Source organism: Sceloporus occidentalis, unplaced genomic scaffold (assembly GCF_023333645.1).
Source record: "Sceloporus occidentalis isolate IW3139 unplaced genomic scaffold, rSceOcc1.0.p SCAF_3, whole genome shotgun sequence".
NCBI classification, from domain to species: domain Eukaryota; kingdom Metazoa; phylum Chordata; class Lepidosauria; order Squamata; family Phrynosomatidae; genus Sceloporus; species Sceloporus occidentalis.
In genome coordinates, this window is record NW_028316983.1 from 122,684,495 (window position 1) to 122,697,951 (window position 13,457).

The following is a 13,457-nucleotide window of genomic DNA, read 5'->3' on the forward strand; positions in this document are numbered from 1 at the left end:
CGCCACAGCCACCCGTACCACAGTTTTCGGGGCTCCTTTGGTGCTGTGTCATCATGCCAGCCTGGGGGCAGTGTCGGTACATGCATTGTATGCGTGGTCTGTATAGCCTCTAAATCACTAGTCATAGGGCATATTTTCCAGAACTTGCACCATTTTGGTTTCTCCAGTTCCCTTCACCATTTTGGTTTCTCCAGTTCTCAACATCCCTTTTTAATTGTGGTGCCCAGAACTGGAGGCAGTATTCCAGGTGTGGTCTGACCAAAGCAGAATAGAGTGCTCCTATTACTCCCCTCGATCTAGATACTACACTTCTACTGATGCAGCCTAGAGTCACATTAGCTTTTTAGCTGCTGGATCACATTGTTGACGTGTTCATTTTGTGGCCTGCTAGGACTCCTAGATCTCTTTCACAAGTACTGTTATCAAACCAGGTGTCATCTATTCTTTATTTGTACAATTCATTTTTTTCTGCCATTGCTGACATATAGTGGCTATTCCTCCTAATTTGGTGTCATCTGCAAATTTTATAAGCGGGCCCTGTATTCTTTCATCCAAGTCATGGATAAATATATTGAACAGCATTGGGCCAAGAACACCATCCTGTGACACCCCACTGGTCACTTCTCTCCAGGATGAAGAGGAGCCATTGCTGAGCACTCTTTGGGTTCAAGTGGTCAACTAATTACAAATCCACATAACAGTTGCATTGTCTAGCCCACATTTTACTAGCTTGTTTGCAAGACTATCTTGAGGAACCATGTCAAAGGCCTCACTGAAACCAAGATGTGCTACATCCACAGCATTACCTTAATCTAACAAACTGGTAATTTTAGCCAAAAAAGAGAGATAAGATTAGATTGCCATGACTTGTTTTTGAGAAACCAATGATGGCTTTTTTTTTTTTTTTTTTTTTTTTTGCGATCATGGTATTCATAGACCCTCTGTTTCATTACCTGCTCTAGAATCTTTCCTAGCATTGATGGGCAGTAATTAATTGGTTCTTCTTCATGGTCTCTGTGCCTCACACAATAGGGGTTTACATCTGCACAGAGTTCCCATTGGGAAGCTGAAAAGCTGAGCAGATTGGCAGGAGGCCCCTACCACTCCCGTGTATTGAGTATTCCCAATCCCACTAATCCAGCTCCACCTTCAGTTCATATCCACCGCAAAAAATTAGCAGGACCTGAGTGAGGGGAGGTAGGTTTGGTTTGTGTGAGGGCACAGATGACCACTCTAAGAACCACAGTTACAGGTAAACAACTTGTTCTCTTCTACTTTGTGGTCTCTGTGCCCCACACAACAGGGTGACTAAAAAGCTTACCTGAGGCAGTTGGGAAGGTCACTGCAGAATTGAAAAGAGAATGGCACGTCCAAAGCTGGCATCCTGAAGAGATCTGGAATCAAGATGGTAATGCCAGATAAACGTTCAAGGTTTGTACCACATGGCTCCCTTGCAGAAATCAGATAAAGGGGTGTGTCTGAGGAAGGCAGTAGATGAAGAGACAGCCCTGGTTGAGTGTGGGTGCACATCAATAGGAGAAGGGCGTTTGGCAAGTTCATCAGCCAGCAAAATGGTCTGGGCAATCCTTTTTGAGAAGAAATAGGGTGGCCTTTCCTAGGACCACCATAACAAACAATTTAGTGGTCAACCTGAACTCAGTAGAACATTGAACATAAAACGCCAAAGCATGGCAAACATCAAGTGTATGCACAATCTTTTCCAGAGGCATGGAAGGCTCTGGCTAGAATGCGGGCAACACAATGTCCTGAGAAAGGTGGAAAGGAGATACCACCTTAGAGGACCACTTTCTACTTGTGAAAAATTAGGAAGGGCTCATCTGAGCGCAATGCTGTCAGCTCGGAAGACGCAAACCCCTATTGTGTGCAGGCGCAAACCCCTATTGTGTGATGAGCACTCGAAGAACCACAGTTACAGGTAAGCAACCTGTTATTCCTCTTTATTCCCCTTTCTCAAGATGGGGACAACACTTGCCCTTCAGTCTGCTGGGACCTCTCCAGGAATTCTCAAAGATTATTGCCAGTGGCTCTGAGATTACTTCACCCATTTCTTTTAATACCCTTCAATATCAAGTCCTGGAGACTTCAATTCATTTAGATTAACCAGGTATTCCTGTACGAACTCTTTGTTTATTTTGGGCCCCATTTCCCCTAGTGCATCCTCTGCTCCATTTTCCTCAGATTGAGTACCATTTCTCCTGTGTGAGAAGCCTGACCCAAAGAAGGTGTTGAGAAATTCTGCCTTTTCTCTGTCCCCTGTTACAATTTCACCATTTTCTACATGCAGTGGCCCTACCATTTCCTTTTTCTTCCTCTTGCTATGGACATAACCCTAAAACCCCTTTTTATTGTTCTTAATCTTTCTAGCAAGCCTGAGCTCATTCTGTACTTTAGCTTTTCTATGTTTTCCCCTACACGTGCTAGGAATTTCTTTGAATTCCTCTTTTGTGATTTTCCCCTTTTTCCATTTCTTATACATGTCCCTTTTAAAACTTAGCTCAGTTGAAAGTTCTTTAGTTATCCATCCTGGTTTCTTGAGACGTCTCCCATTTTTTCTCTTCCTTGAAATTGTGCCTTCAGTATCTCCCTTTTGAGAAACTTACATCCATCCTGAACTCCCTTCTCTTCTACTTTTCCTGACCATGGGATCACCCCCAGTATTTCCCTAAGTTTACTGAAATCAGCTTTCCTAAAGTCTAGTATGCATGTCTGACTATGCCTGGCTACTCCTTTCCACTGTATAACAAACTCCAAGAGAATGTGATCACTCCCACCAAAGAATCCTGCCACTTCCACACCATTAACTGGGTTATCACTACTGGCTAGGATGAGAGCTAAAATAGCTGATCCCCTTGTAGCCTTCTACACCTTTTGAAGCATGAAATTGTCTGCCAGATAAGTGAGGAACTTTTGGCTGAGTTTGACTTCCAGGAGATATTAGGATAGTTGAAATTGCCCATCACTACTACATGTCTCCTTTCTGAGTATGTGGCCATCTCTTCTAGACAGGCATCATCCAATTCCTCAGTCTGACTTGATGGTCTGTAGTAGACTCCCACAATAACATCTCTCCTGTTTCTTTTACCTTTAATTTTTATCCAGATGCCTTTCATGGTGCTCTGTCCTATCCCTATCTCTCAGCATTCAGTTAGCATGATCTGCTTTTACTTGACTATTTGAAGTTCATTTGTTCTTGTTTTTTCCATTCCTATAAAAAAGGGTCTCTACTGGGCCTAAACTGCTTTTTTCACCACCTTCCTCATCTTCACTTCCATTCTTCTTGGCCACTCCATCCACTCTCCTTCTCCTGGTATCCTTTCCTTCTTTCCCCTTCCATATCTTCCTCTCTGTTCTTCCTCCCTTTTGAACTCACTGCTGCCTCTCTGGATCCTGCCTCCTGCTGCCATTTCAATGTCCATGTTCTCATGCATCGTGACATTCTAGGTGGCTGCATTGGACTTTTCAAGTACTGGCATCTCCTGCCACCAGTGCAGGGTGTCATCCCTGGTGAAGTAACTCTGGGGAATGCTGTGTCAGCAGTGACAGATATCTCAAGACCGCCCCCCCCCAACCCTTCATATTGAACACATCCTTAACTCCAAAAATTCACTTGATGAAGATCCTGATAATCAAATCCTGAAAAAAGAATATGAAAAAGCCTTTAAGAAGTACCAGGGGCTGGTTGTCAAGCAAGAGCAGCTGCTTCGAGGTACAAACTCCTAGTTCTCAAGTGATGAATGTGTAGAATGGCTACTTTCTCATTTTTAATGGAAAATTGTAGAAAAGGATCAGTGATTGTATATATCATCACTCTGAACAATAGAACTAGTTGTGTTACTCAGAAATGATATTCTGTTCATATGTTCATCTTAGTTAAGCAATTTTTCACAATTTTTTTTCATTTGAAAGTGGGGCTTTTACTTTCAGGTAACATAAAGCAGGTGTCTGAAAAGCACATCATATGGTGAATATAAAGATCAGACAGCAGCTAGCAACCACACGAAGAACAGCAGATCTAACAGCTGTTTAAGAATGGGGGTACAGTAGTGAAATGTGACACTACATATCAATACTAATCAAATGAGAGAGGCAGGCAGACAGGCAAAGAAGGCAAGAATGTGTCAGGCAACTACTCTGGCAAGATTTCTCTGCTCCAGTTTCTCTCGTATGTCCCATCATATGAGAGAAACCATCAGTTCTCTCTTGCAAGATGGATCCTTATAGATGGTCATATTTTAATACTGACTATAATTTTATTGCCCTCCCTCCCTCCCTCCCTCCCTCCCTCCCTCTCTCTCTCTCTCTCTCTCTCTCTCTCTCTCTCTATATATATATATATATATATATATCTGTCTGTCTGTCTGTCTGTTATAAGCTGCCCTGGATGTATTTGTATCCTGAAAGGATATAAATTATTGTTAATAGTTACATTAGTAGTAATAACAATTAATATTAGAATGAGAGTAGTTTGATCCCCAATATTCCCCTAAGGAGGATGGGATCTTTTTAAATAATGGGAAAAAGAGATTGGGGAATATCTCATCTGATTATAAAATAGATGACTTTTGCTTTTTCATTTTCTCAGTGTGATTTTTTTTCTCATTCTTAATGTACCAGTTGCTCTTTATTTGTTGCTGAATCTGGCAGAGGACACTCGTACTGAGCTGAAGATGAGAAACAAGAATATTGTCCGCATGTTAGTGAAAGCTCTGGACCGGGATAACTTTGAATTGCTGATACTCGTAGTGTCATTTCTGAAGAAACTCAGCATTTTTATGGAAAACAAAAATGATATGGTATGTTTTGTATCACTCTAAGGAAGCATTATTATATTAAGGAAGATACCCACTGAAAGGCCAAAAGATTTATTCTCTGTTATCAGTTTGTAAATGAATCTACATCTTTGTGTGGCTTTCATCTGATGTAGCATTAGCTGACATAGCTTACAATGCATCGGTGCCTTTACTTTATCATATGCCCCATGGGGAAAAGTCATAATTAAGTGGTACATTGCATTTCTTTTGTTCAAAAGAAACAAGGATTCATTCCCTCTTACTTCCGTTTGTAAGGTGCAGTGCTATTTGCCTAAGATACTGAAAAGCCAGAGCCAAGCATGGTAGATTATGCCAGTGATCTCACCTGATATACATCAGCTTCATATGTTGATACAGGAACATGCCTCTTAACATTATTCTAGAACAGGGCTGGGGAAACCTTAGCCTGCTGGGCACACGCACTATTGTTGAGGCTCCCAGGCACTGAGGTTTCTTGTACAATCCCCATCCCCTCATTGTTTTGTCCTCCGAGTACCCTCTAGTGAGCATAGAGGGTGTTTTCTCCAACTCCCCCCCCCCCCCCCCCAGTTTAAGCCCAGCAGACTCTTTTTTTTGTTTTTTTGTTGTTGTTTTTTGGTGGAACAGGACGTGGCTTTTCTCTCTCCCATTATTAAAAAAAAGCCTCTCCTGGCCCCCCAAAAGGGCAGTGGGCCCCATAAAACATGGTGAAAGTGACCTCCATTACCCTAGAGGGTGTTAGAAGGCAGAACCTGGTAATTATATCATGTAGTAGAGGATGAAGTTGATGCTTTCCACAGTTGGCCACCCCTATTCTAGAGAAACAGAATTTTTGCATACGTAGTTACTTGGTTTCCATTTCTGAACTCTTCCTAAAAAGAATAAGACTTTTACAGTTGTCCACTTCACTGTATAGCTCTGGAATCATGGTGGTAGATAACATGAAAAATACATTTTCTAAAACCTGATTGTATGCCTCAAATGCACCTCATAGTGTCACTCCAAAGCAGCTTTGTTCCTATGAGTGTGCTGGGAGTGGGGAGTAGAGAAATTGAACATAATAGGGTTCCCTATTATCAGCGGTTTCAGTTACCATGGAGGTGTCTTGGAATGCACCTTCGCGTATATGGGAGTTGTACTATGTGGTTCCTTATCGTATGGGGAACAACAAGATACACGGAAACGAAATTCATAGAAGTTTGATGCACTTTGAATCAATTTTCAAATTGTCATTCAGAGCAGTCTTGGCAGAACATTCTGTGGCCGGGCACTTTTTATTCAGGAAAGGCCTGCCGGAAAAGATCCGTCTTGACAGCTTTTTAAAAGCTGTCTAAGCTGGCAATTTGACGGCTCTTGTCGTTCCATAGTTTGGGAGCAATTGCAGAGAAGGCCCTCTGGGAGGTAACAGTTAGTCCGGTTTTTAAAGGCTGCAATAGATTCCTCCCAGAGGACCTGAGTGTGCAGGGTGGATTATATGAGAGCAGGCGATCCCTCAAATAGGTTGGGCCCAAGCCATGTAGGGCTTTAAAGGTTATAACCATCACCTTGTACTGTGCCCAGAAACCAAAAGTAGCCAGTGAAGAGATTTTAGAACGGGTGTTATTCGGTCACTCCTAGTTTTTCTGGCGACCAGCCTGGCTGCCATATTTTGCACCAGTTGAAGTTTCCGGACTAGGCACAAGGGTAGCCCCATGTAGAGCACATTACAGAAATCAAGTTGTGAAGTTACCAGTGAATGTACAACAGTTTCTAGATCCTTTACTTCCAGGAAAGGGTGCAGCTGGCGTATCAGCCGAAGCTGATAACAGGTGCTCCTGATCGTCACATTCACCTGATTTCTCATGTTAAGTGATGGATCTAGGAGCACCCCCAGACTGCGAACACAGCCCTTTGTGGAGAGAGTGACCCCATCTAGGACTGGAGGTTGCAACCCTATACCTGGTTTGGGGGCCCCTACTGTAAATACCTCCGTTTTGTCTGGATTCAGCTTGTTTTTCCTCATCCAGCCCATTACCGCTTCAAGACACTGATTGAGGGGAGAAATGCCATCTGTTGTCATAGCTGGTGATCGGGACATGGAGAAATATATTTGGGTGTCATCAGCGTACTGATAACACCCTGCCCCATGTCTGCGAATGATTTCTCCCAGCGGCTTCATATAAATGTTGAATAGCATCGGGGACAGTATGGCGCCTTGAGGGACGCCACATTTAAGCTCTGTTTTCGAGGAGCGACTCTCCCTGAGCATCATCCTCTGGAATCTACCTGAGAGGAAGGACCAGAACCACTGGAATACAATGCCACCGATTCCTAACTCTCCCAGGCGTTCCAAGAGGATGTCATGATCTATTGTATCGAAGGTCACTGAGAGGTCTAGAAGCACCAACAGGGTCACGTTTCCTCTGTCAATGCCTAAACGAAGATTGTCAGCCAGAGCAACCATGGCAGTCTCCACCCCATATCCTGTCCTGAAGCCAGTTTGAAATGGGTCTAGATAATCGGTTTCCTCCAAGATGACTTGGAGTTGAAGGGCGACATCCCTCTCGATCACCTTGGTCAAAAATGGAAGATGGGATACAGGCCTATAGTTCTTCATATCCAGGGGTCCAGCGAAGGTTTTTTCAGGAGCGGTCTAACAACTGCCTGCTTTAAGCAAGTTGGAACACAACCTTCCCTAAGGGATGCATTGATGACATCTCTAAGAAATGCCATCAAGGCATCACCCCCCTGTGCGGCCAGCCATGATGGGCAGGGATCGAGGGGACATGTCATCTTCTTCACATTTCCAAGGATCTTATCCACGTCATCGGTATTCACAAACTCAAACCGATCCAGTTTAACCTCAACAACGGGTTCACTGGACACCTCATCAGTCGATTCTGCAGCAATCCCAGCATCCAGGTCGGCTCTTATCTGAGAGATTTTATCTGTAAAGTAGTTGTTAAAAGCATCACAGCAAGTCGTTGTTAGGTTAAGCAAAGGGTTCTGCACAGGTGGATCCTGTGTCAGTTCCCTTATCACCCCAAACAGCTCTGCTCGATGGGACTCCGCAGATGCAATACGTGCAGAGGAGAAAGATCTCTGCACTGCCTTTATTGCCTCTCTATAGGTACGAAGAAATTCCTATGACGAGTTCTGTCAGATAAGAGTCGAGTGTCACACCAGTCGCACTCTAGTCATTGTCCAACCCACTTCATGAAATGTCAGGAATAAACTCTTCCAGAGCACGGCCATATAGCCCACAAAAAACTGTAGACAGATGTTTTCCAGAACAGGCTTAAAACACCCAACTACATTGATACAACCCCTTCATATTTCACGCACACACCCTGCCTTCACATTCTTTCCCAGGAGAGCGACCTTGAAGTTCCAGTAACATCCTGTGCCTGTTTCCTTCTCACCATTAGGCTTGCCACCTTTCCCAGCCTCAGTGCAGCATTAAAACAAAGGAGATTATTGCATTGCCCTTTTCCCCAATCTAGGCATAGGCTGAGACCCGGTTGGAAAGATGTGCTACCACACAGCTCTATGCCCAGATCGTTACCATCCCGTCCCCGATCGGAATGGCTCCCATGATGGGAAAAAAGCATTTTTAGCCAAGGATGGGAGAAGGATGGGATGTTAATGATCTGGGCATGGAGCTGTAACGTAGCACATGTTCCCAGCCCAGTCTCGGCCTGTGCCCAGACTGGGAAAAAAGTTGGTAGTGGGATAATCTCCTAAAACTATTTCAAACAACTACATATTTCAAATAACCACAACATTCACTAGAATTATATACAAAATACAGTGGACCCTTGGTATCAACAGGGTTTTGTTCCAGGACCACCCCATGGATACCAAAATTGGTGGTTGCTCAAGTCCCATTAACCCAATGGCATATTATATAAAATAGCAAAAGCAAAGTTTGCTTTTGGGCATTTATATATATATTAAAATATTTTCAACCAGTGTATGGTTGAATCTGTGGATATGGAGGGTCGACTGTGCTACCAACAATCCATGGCAGAGGAACATATAGTAGGAGACCCTGACAACTTGTGGTATACTAGAGTTCCTAGATCTCTTTCAGATTTACAGTTGTCAAGCCACGTGTCACCCATCCTATATTTGTGCATTTTATTTAATTGCTGAAGTGCAGTATCCTACATTTCTCCCTGTTGAAATTCATTTTGTTAGTTTTGGCCCAGCTTTCTAGTCTTATTAATGTCATTTTGGTTTTTGATCTTGTCCTCTGGGGTATTAACTACTACTCCTAATTTGGTGTCATCTTCCTGTACCCTCAGCAAGAAACCCCCCGCCGCCACCACCACACATCTTTAAGTCTTGGGAGCAGCCATTCCCTGTACTGATTCTACTGCACATTCCTTGAGGACTGGCCCTGCTGTTGTTCGTCGTCATCACCGATAAGGGGTAGAGCTTCAAATTGGTTCAGTAGCTTTCCCTGATTTTCCTACTTCAGGGCGTCACATTCCTGCAAATCTCTACTTCATGTATTTTAACTTTTTTTTTAACTCAACAACTCTACACAAGTGGCATCGGGGTAGAAGCAGAAATTGAAACAGAACCTTGCCCTTAAGTATAAGATAGCAGCCAGGACATTCCTATAAAGTTGTATTCCCAGTAGATTGAGCTCGCTTCCACAGACTGGTGAAAAGGCCAAGTCATCAGGGGCCTTAACACTGGTGTTTACCAGAGAATTTTTTGAGGAGGAAGCCCACAGTCCTGTTTTAGTCATTACTAAAGATTTGCAGTATGGACGCCGAGGGATCTGCTGCAGTCACCTGCAACTCTTGTGGGATGTTTGTCTTCTTGCCTACAGAAGTGGAGAACTTCACATGCACCAAGTGCAAGTTGGTAGCACTCTTGGAGGAGAAAGTGCAGCAGCTGGAGTCCAGATTAGCTACACTTCTGCATATTAGGGAACAAGAGGATTTCCTGGACACAACAGAACTAACGGTCTTGGATGAGTACCACACAGAGGAAGATGCTAGGGCGGAGGAGGTCACTTCCCATACACAGGCGGCAGACAGCTGGAGGAATGTCACACAGAGAAGTAAGACAAGAAGGGATTGTTCTGGGAGCTTGCAGCTAGAGAATCGATTCGAAGCTCTTTCCCTTAACAAGGAGGATGAAGAAGAGCAGCATGGACAGACTTCAGGGACAGAGCAGGGGAGCCCGAGAGTTCCACCCGAGGGAACAGTCGTTGCTAAGCCTCGGACGAGGCATGTGGTCGTAGTGGGGGACTCCTTGCTAAGGGGTACAGAAGCAGTGATTTGTAGGCCTGACAAGATGTCTCGAGAGGTATGTTGTCTCCCCAGGGCAAAGATCCGTGATGTGACAGAGAGGCTGACAAGACTGGTCAAGCCTACTGACCAATACTCTTTCCTTTTGGTCCACGTGGGAACCACTGATACTGCAAGACACAGCCTTCAGAATATCAGAAGGGATTACGAGGCGCTTGGAAGGAAGCTGAAAGGAATGGATGCACTGGTTGTCATCTCGTCTCTTCTGCCAGTTGAAGGGCCCAGGAAAGGAGAGGAAAATAGCGGATGTGAACAACTGGATCCGCAGATGGTACCGCCGAGAACGATTTGGATTCTTCGATCATGGGCTGCAGTTCCATGAGGAGGGACTTCTTGCAACGGACGGGTTGCATCTCATGCCAGTTGGAAGAAATGTTTTTGCCAAAAGTCTCAAGAATTTGATCAGGAGGGCTTTAAACTGAGTTCCGAGGGGAAGGAAGACAATATTAAGGAAGGCAAAAGGGCTGGAGAAAATAGTCAAACTGACATTGAGGATACAAGAAAAAAAGTGCAAGGACCCAACAGTGGGAGGCAAAAAAACTTGCACAGGAAGCAAGTAAAAGGAACCCATGGTCTGTGATGTCTCTACACTAATGCACACAGCATGGGAAATAAGCAAGATGGACTCGAACTCCTAGTACAACAAAGCAAATATGATATAATAGGCATCACCGAAACCTGGTGGGATGAGTCTCATAATTGGAATGTGGAAATAGAGGGGTATAAGCTTTTTAAGAGAAATAGGCCAAACAGGAAAGGAGGAGGAATAACACTATATGTCAGAGATATTTACACCAGTGAAGAGATCCAGGACATCAATACTGACAGCCAGGTGGAGAGCATCTGGATAAAAAATAAAGGGGAGGGAAACAACAAGGATGTTATGGTGGGAGTCTACTACAGACCCCCAAGTCAGACTGAGGAATTGGATGATGCCTTTCTAGAACAGATGACCACACATTCAGAAAGGAGAGATGTAGTAGTGATGGGCAACTTCAACTATCCTGATATTTGCTGGAAGTCAGACTCAGCAAAATCCCCATGGTCTAGCAAATTCCTCACTTGCCTGGAAGACAATTTCATTGTCCAAAAGGTGGAAGAGGCAACAAGGGGGTCAGCTAATTTAGATCTGATCCTAACCAACAAGGATGACTTGGTTAATGGGGTACAAGTGGTGGGATCATTGGGTGGAAGTGACCATGTTCTCCTGGAGTTTGTTATACAGTGGAAAGGAGAAGCCAGGGATAGTCAGACACACATTCTAGACTTTAGGAGAGCGAATTTCAGTAAACTTAGAGAAGTATTGAGGGCGATCCCGTGGTCAGGAATACTTAAAGATAAAGGAGTTCAGAATGGATGGGACTTTCTCAAAAGAGAGATACTGAAGGCAGAATTTCAAACAGTTCCAGTGAGAAAGAAAATAATAATAATAATAATAATAATAATAATAGGTTTTATTTATAGACTGCTATTCCACAATGATCATAGCGGTGTACAGTAAAAATTGCAATACAAAATTAGCCCCTACCCACCCCCTCACTCCCTCCAGGCTGGATGGCGACAGTTGGCCGTGGAGGGAGGGCTCTGTCTCTTCAGGGCAGGTCCGGTGGTGTTGGACCCGCCCCCTCACTCCCTCCAGGCTGGATGGCGACAGTTGGGAGGTGTCTCAAGAAACCAGGATGGATGACTAAGGAACTTTCAACTGAGCTAAGTTTTAAACGGAGCATGTATAAGAAATGGAAAAAAGGGGAAATCACAAAAAAGGAATTCAAAGAAATAGCAGGCATGTGTAGGGGTAAAGTCAGAAAAGCTAAAGCACAGAATGAACTCAGACTTGCTAGAGAGGTTAAGAACAACAAAAAGGGCTTTTTTGGATATGTACGCAGCAAATTTAAGAAGAAGGAAATGGTAGGGCCACTGCATCGAGAAGATGGCAAAATGTTAACAGTGGACAGAGAAAAGGCAGAATTACTCAATACCTTCTTTGCCTCAGTCTTCTCAGAAAAGGAAAAAAGGTGCTCAACCTGAGGATAATGGAGCAGAGGACAGAATAGGGGAATTTCAGCACAGATTAAGTAAAGAGATAGTAGAGGAATACCTTGTTAATCAAAATGAATTTAAGTCTCCAGGACCAGATGAACTCCATCCAGGGGTATTAAAAGAACTGGCAAATGTAATATCGGAGCCATTGGCAATAATCTTTGAAAACTCCTGGAAAACAGGAGAAATCCCAGCAGACTGGAGGAGAGCAAATGTTGTCCCCCATCTTCAAAAAGGGAAAAAAAGAGGAACCCAATAATAGACTAGAAAGCTGGGCCAAAGCTAACAAAATGAAATTCAACACAGAGAAATGTAAGGTATTGCACTTAGGGCGGAAAAATAAAAATCACAAATATAGGATGGGTGACACCTGGCTGAAAGAAACTATGTGTGAAAGGGATCTAGGAGTCCAAGTAGACCACAAGTTGAACATGAGTGAACAGTGTGATTCAGCAGCTAAAAAGGCCAATGCAATTTTAGGCTGCATCAATAAAAGTATAGTGTCTAGATCAAGAGAAGTAATAGTGCCACTGTATTCTGCTTTGGTCAGGCCCCACCTGGAATATTTTGTCCAGTTCTGGGCACCACAATTCAAAAAGGACATTGAGAAACTGGAGCGTGTCCAAAGGAGGGCGTCTAAAATGGTGAAGGGTCTGGAAACCATGTCATATCAGGAACGACTTAGGGAGCTGGGGATGTTTAGCCTGGAGAAAAGAAGGTTAAGAGGTGATATGATAGCCCTGTTTAAATATTTGAAAGGATGTCATGTTGAGGAGGGAGCAAGCTTATTTTCTGCTACTCCAGAGAACAAAACCCGGAACAATGGATGCAAGCTACAGGAAAAGAGATTCAACATTAGGAGGAACTTCCTGACAGTAAGGGCTGTTTGACAGTGGAATGCGCTCCCTCGGAGGGTGATACAGTCTCCTTCTTTGGAGGTCTTTAAACAGAGGCTGGATGGCCATATGTCGGGGATGCTTTGATTTGGATTTCCTGCATGGCAGGGGATTGGACTGGATGGCCCTAGTGGTCTCTTCCAACTCTATGATTCTATGATTCTATGAACTGACCTCCTCCCCAGAAACACCCCTTATGTGTTTCCTATCCAGGACAGTTCTTTCTGCTCAGTCCAAGAAAATCTCTTGCTCTCGAATATGCTGAAGTGTAGATACCCATGCCTCCAGCCATTAGAACTTCTTTTCCAACAGGGTTACCAAAACAAACAAACAGCTTCATTATGTTGCTTCATACTGAACTAACAGTGTCTAAGTGGTTTACCACTGTAAGCTAATTTCCCCTG

General features: G+C 43.8%; 1 protein-coding gene across 5 annotated transcripts in view; it reads left to right on the forward strand.

The window, feature by feature from the left end:
• The window catches only part of LOC149316693 (kinesin-associated protein 3), a 135,186-nt gene that overhangs the window by 32,726 nt on the left and 89,003 nt on the right, over positions 1-13,457 (forward strand). For all 5 annotated transcript variants that reach the window (XM_089516048.1, XM_089516049.1, XM_089516050.1 and 2 more), the window contains 2 exons: positions 3,629-3,727; positions 4,636-4,814. In XM_089516048.1, the coding sequence (XP_089372174.1) occupies positions 3,629-3,727; positions 4,636-4,814 (278 nt within the window). The remainder of the gene's footprint in view (positions 1-3,628; positions 3,728-4,635; positions 4,815-13,457) is intronic.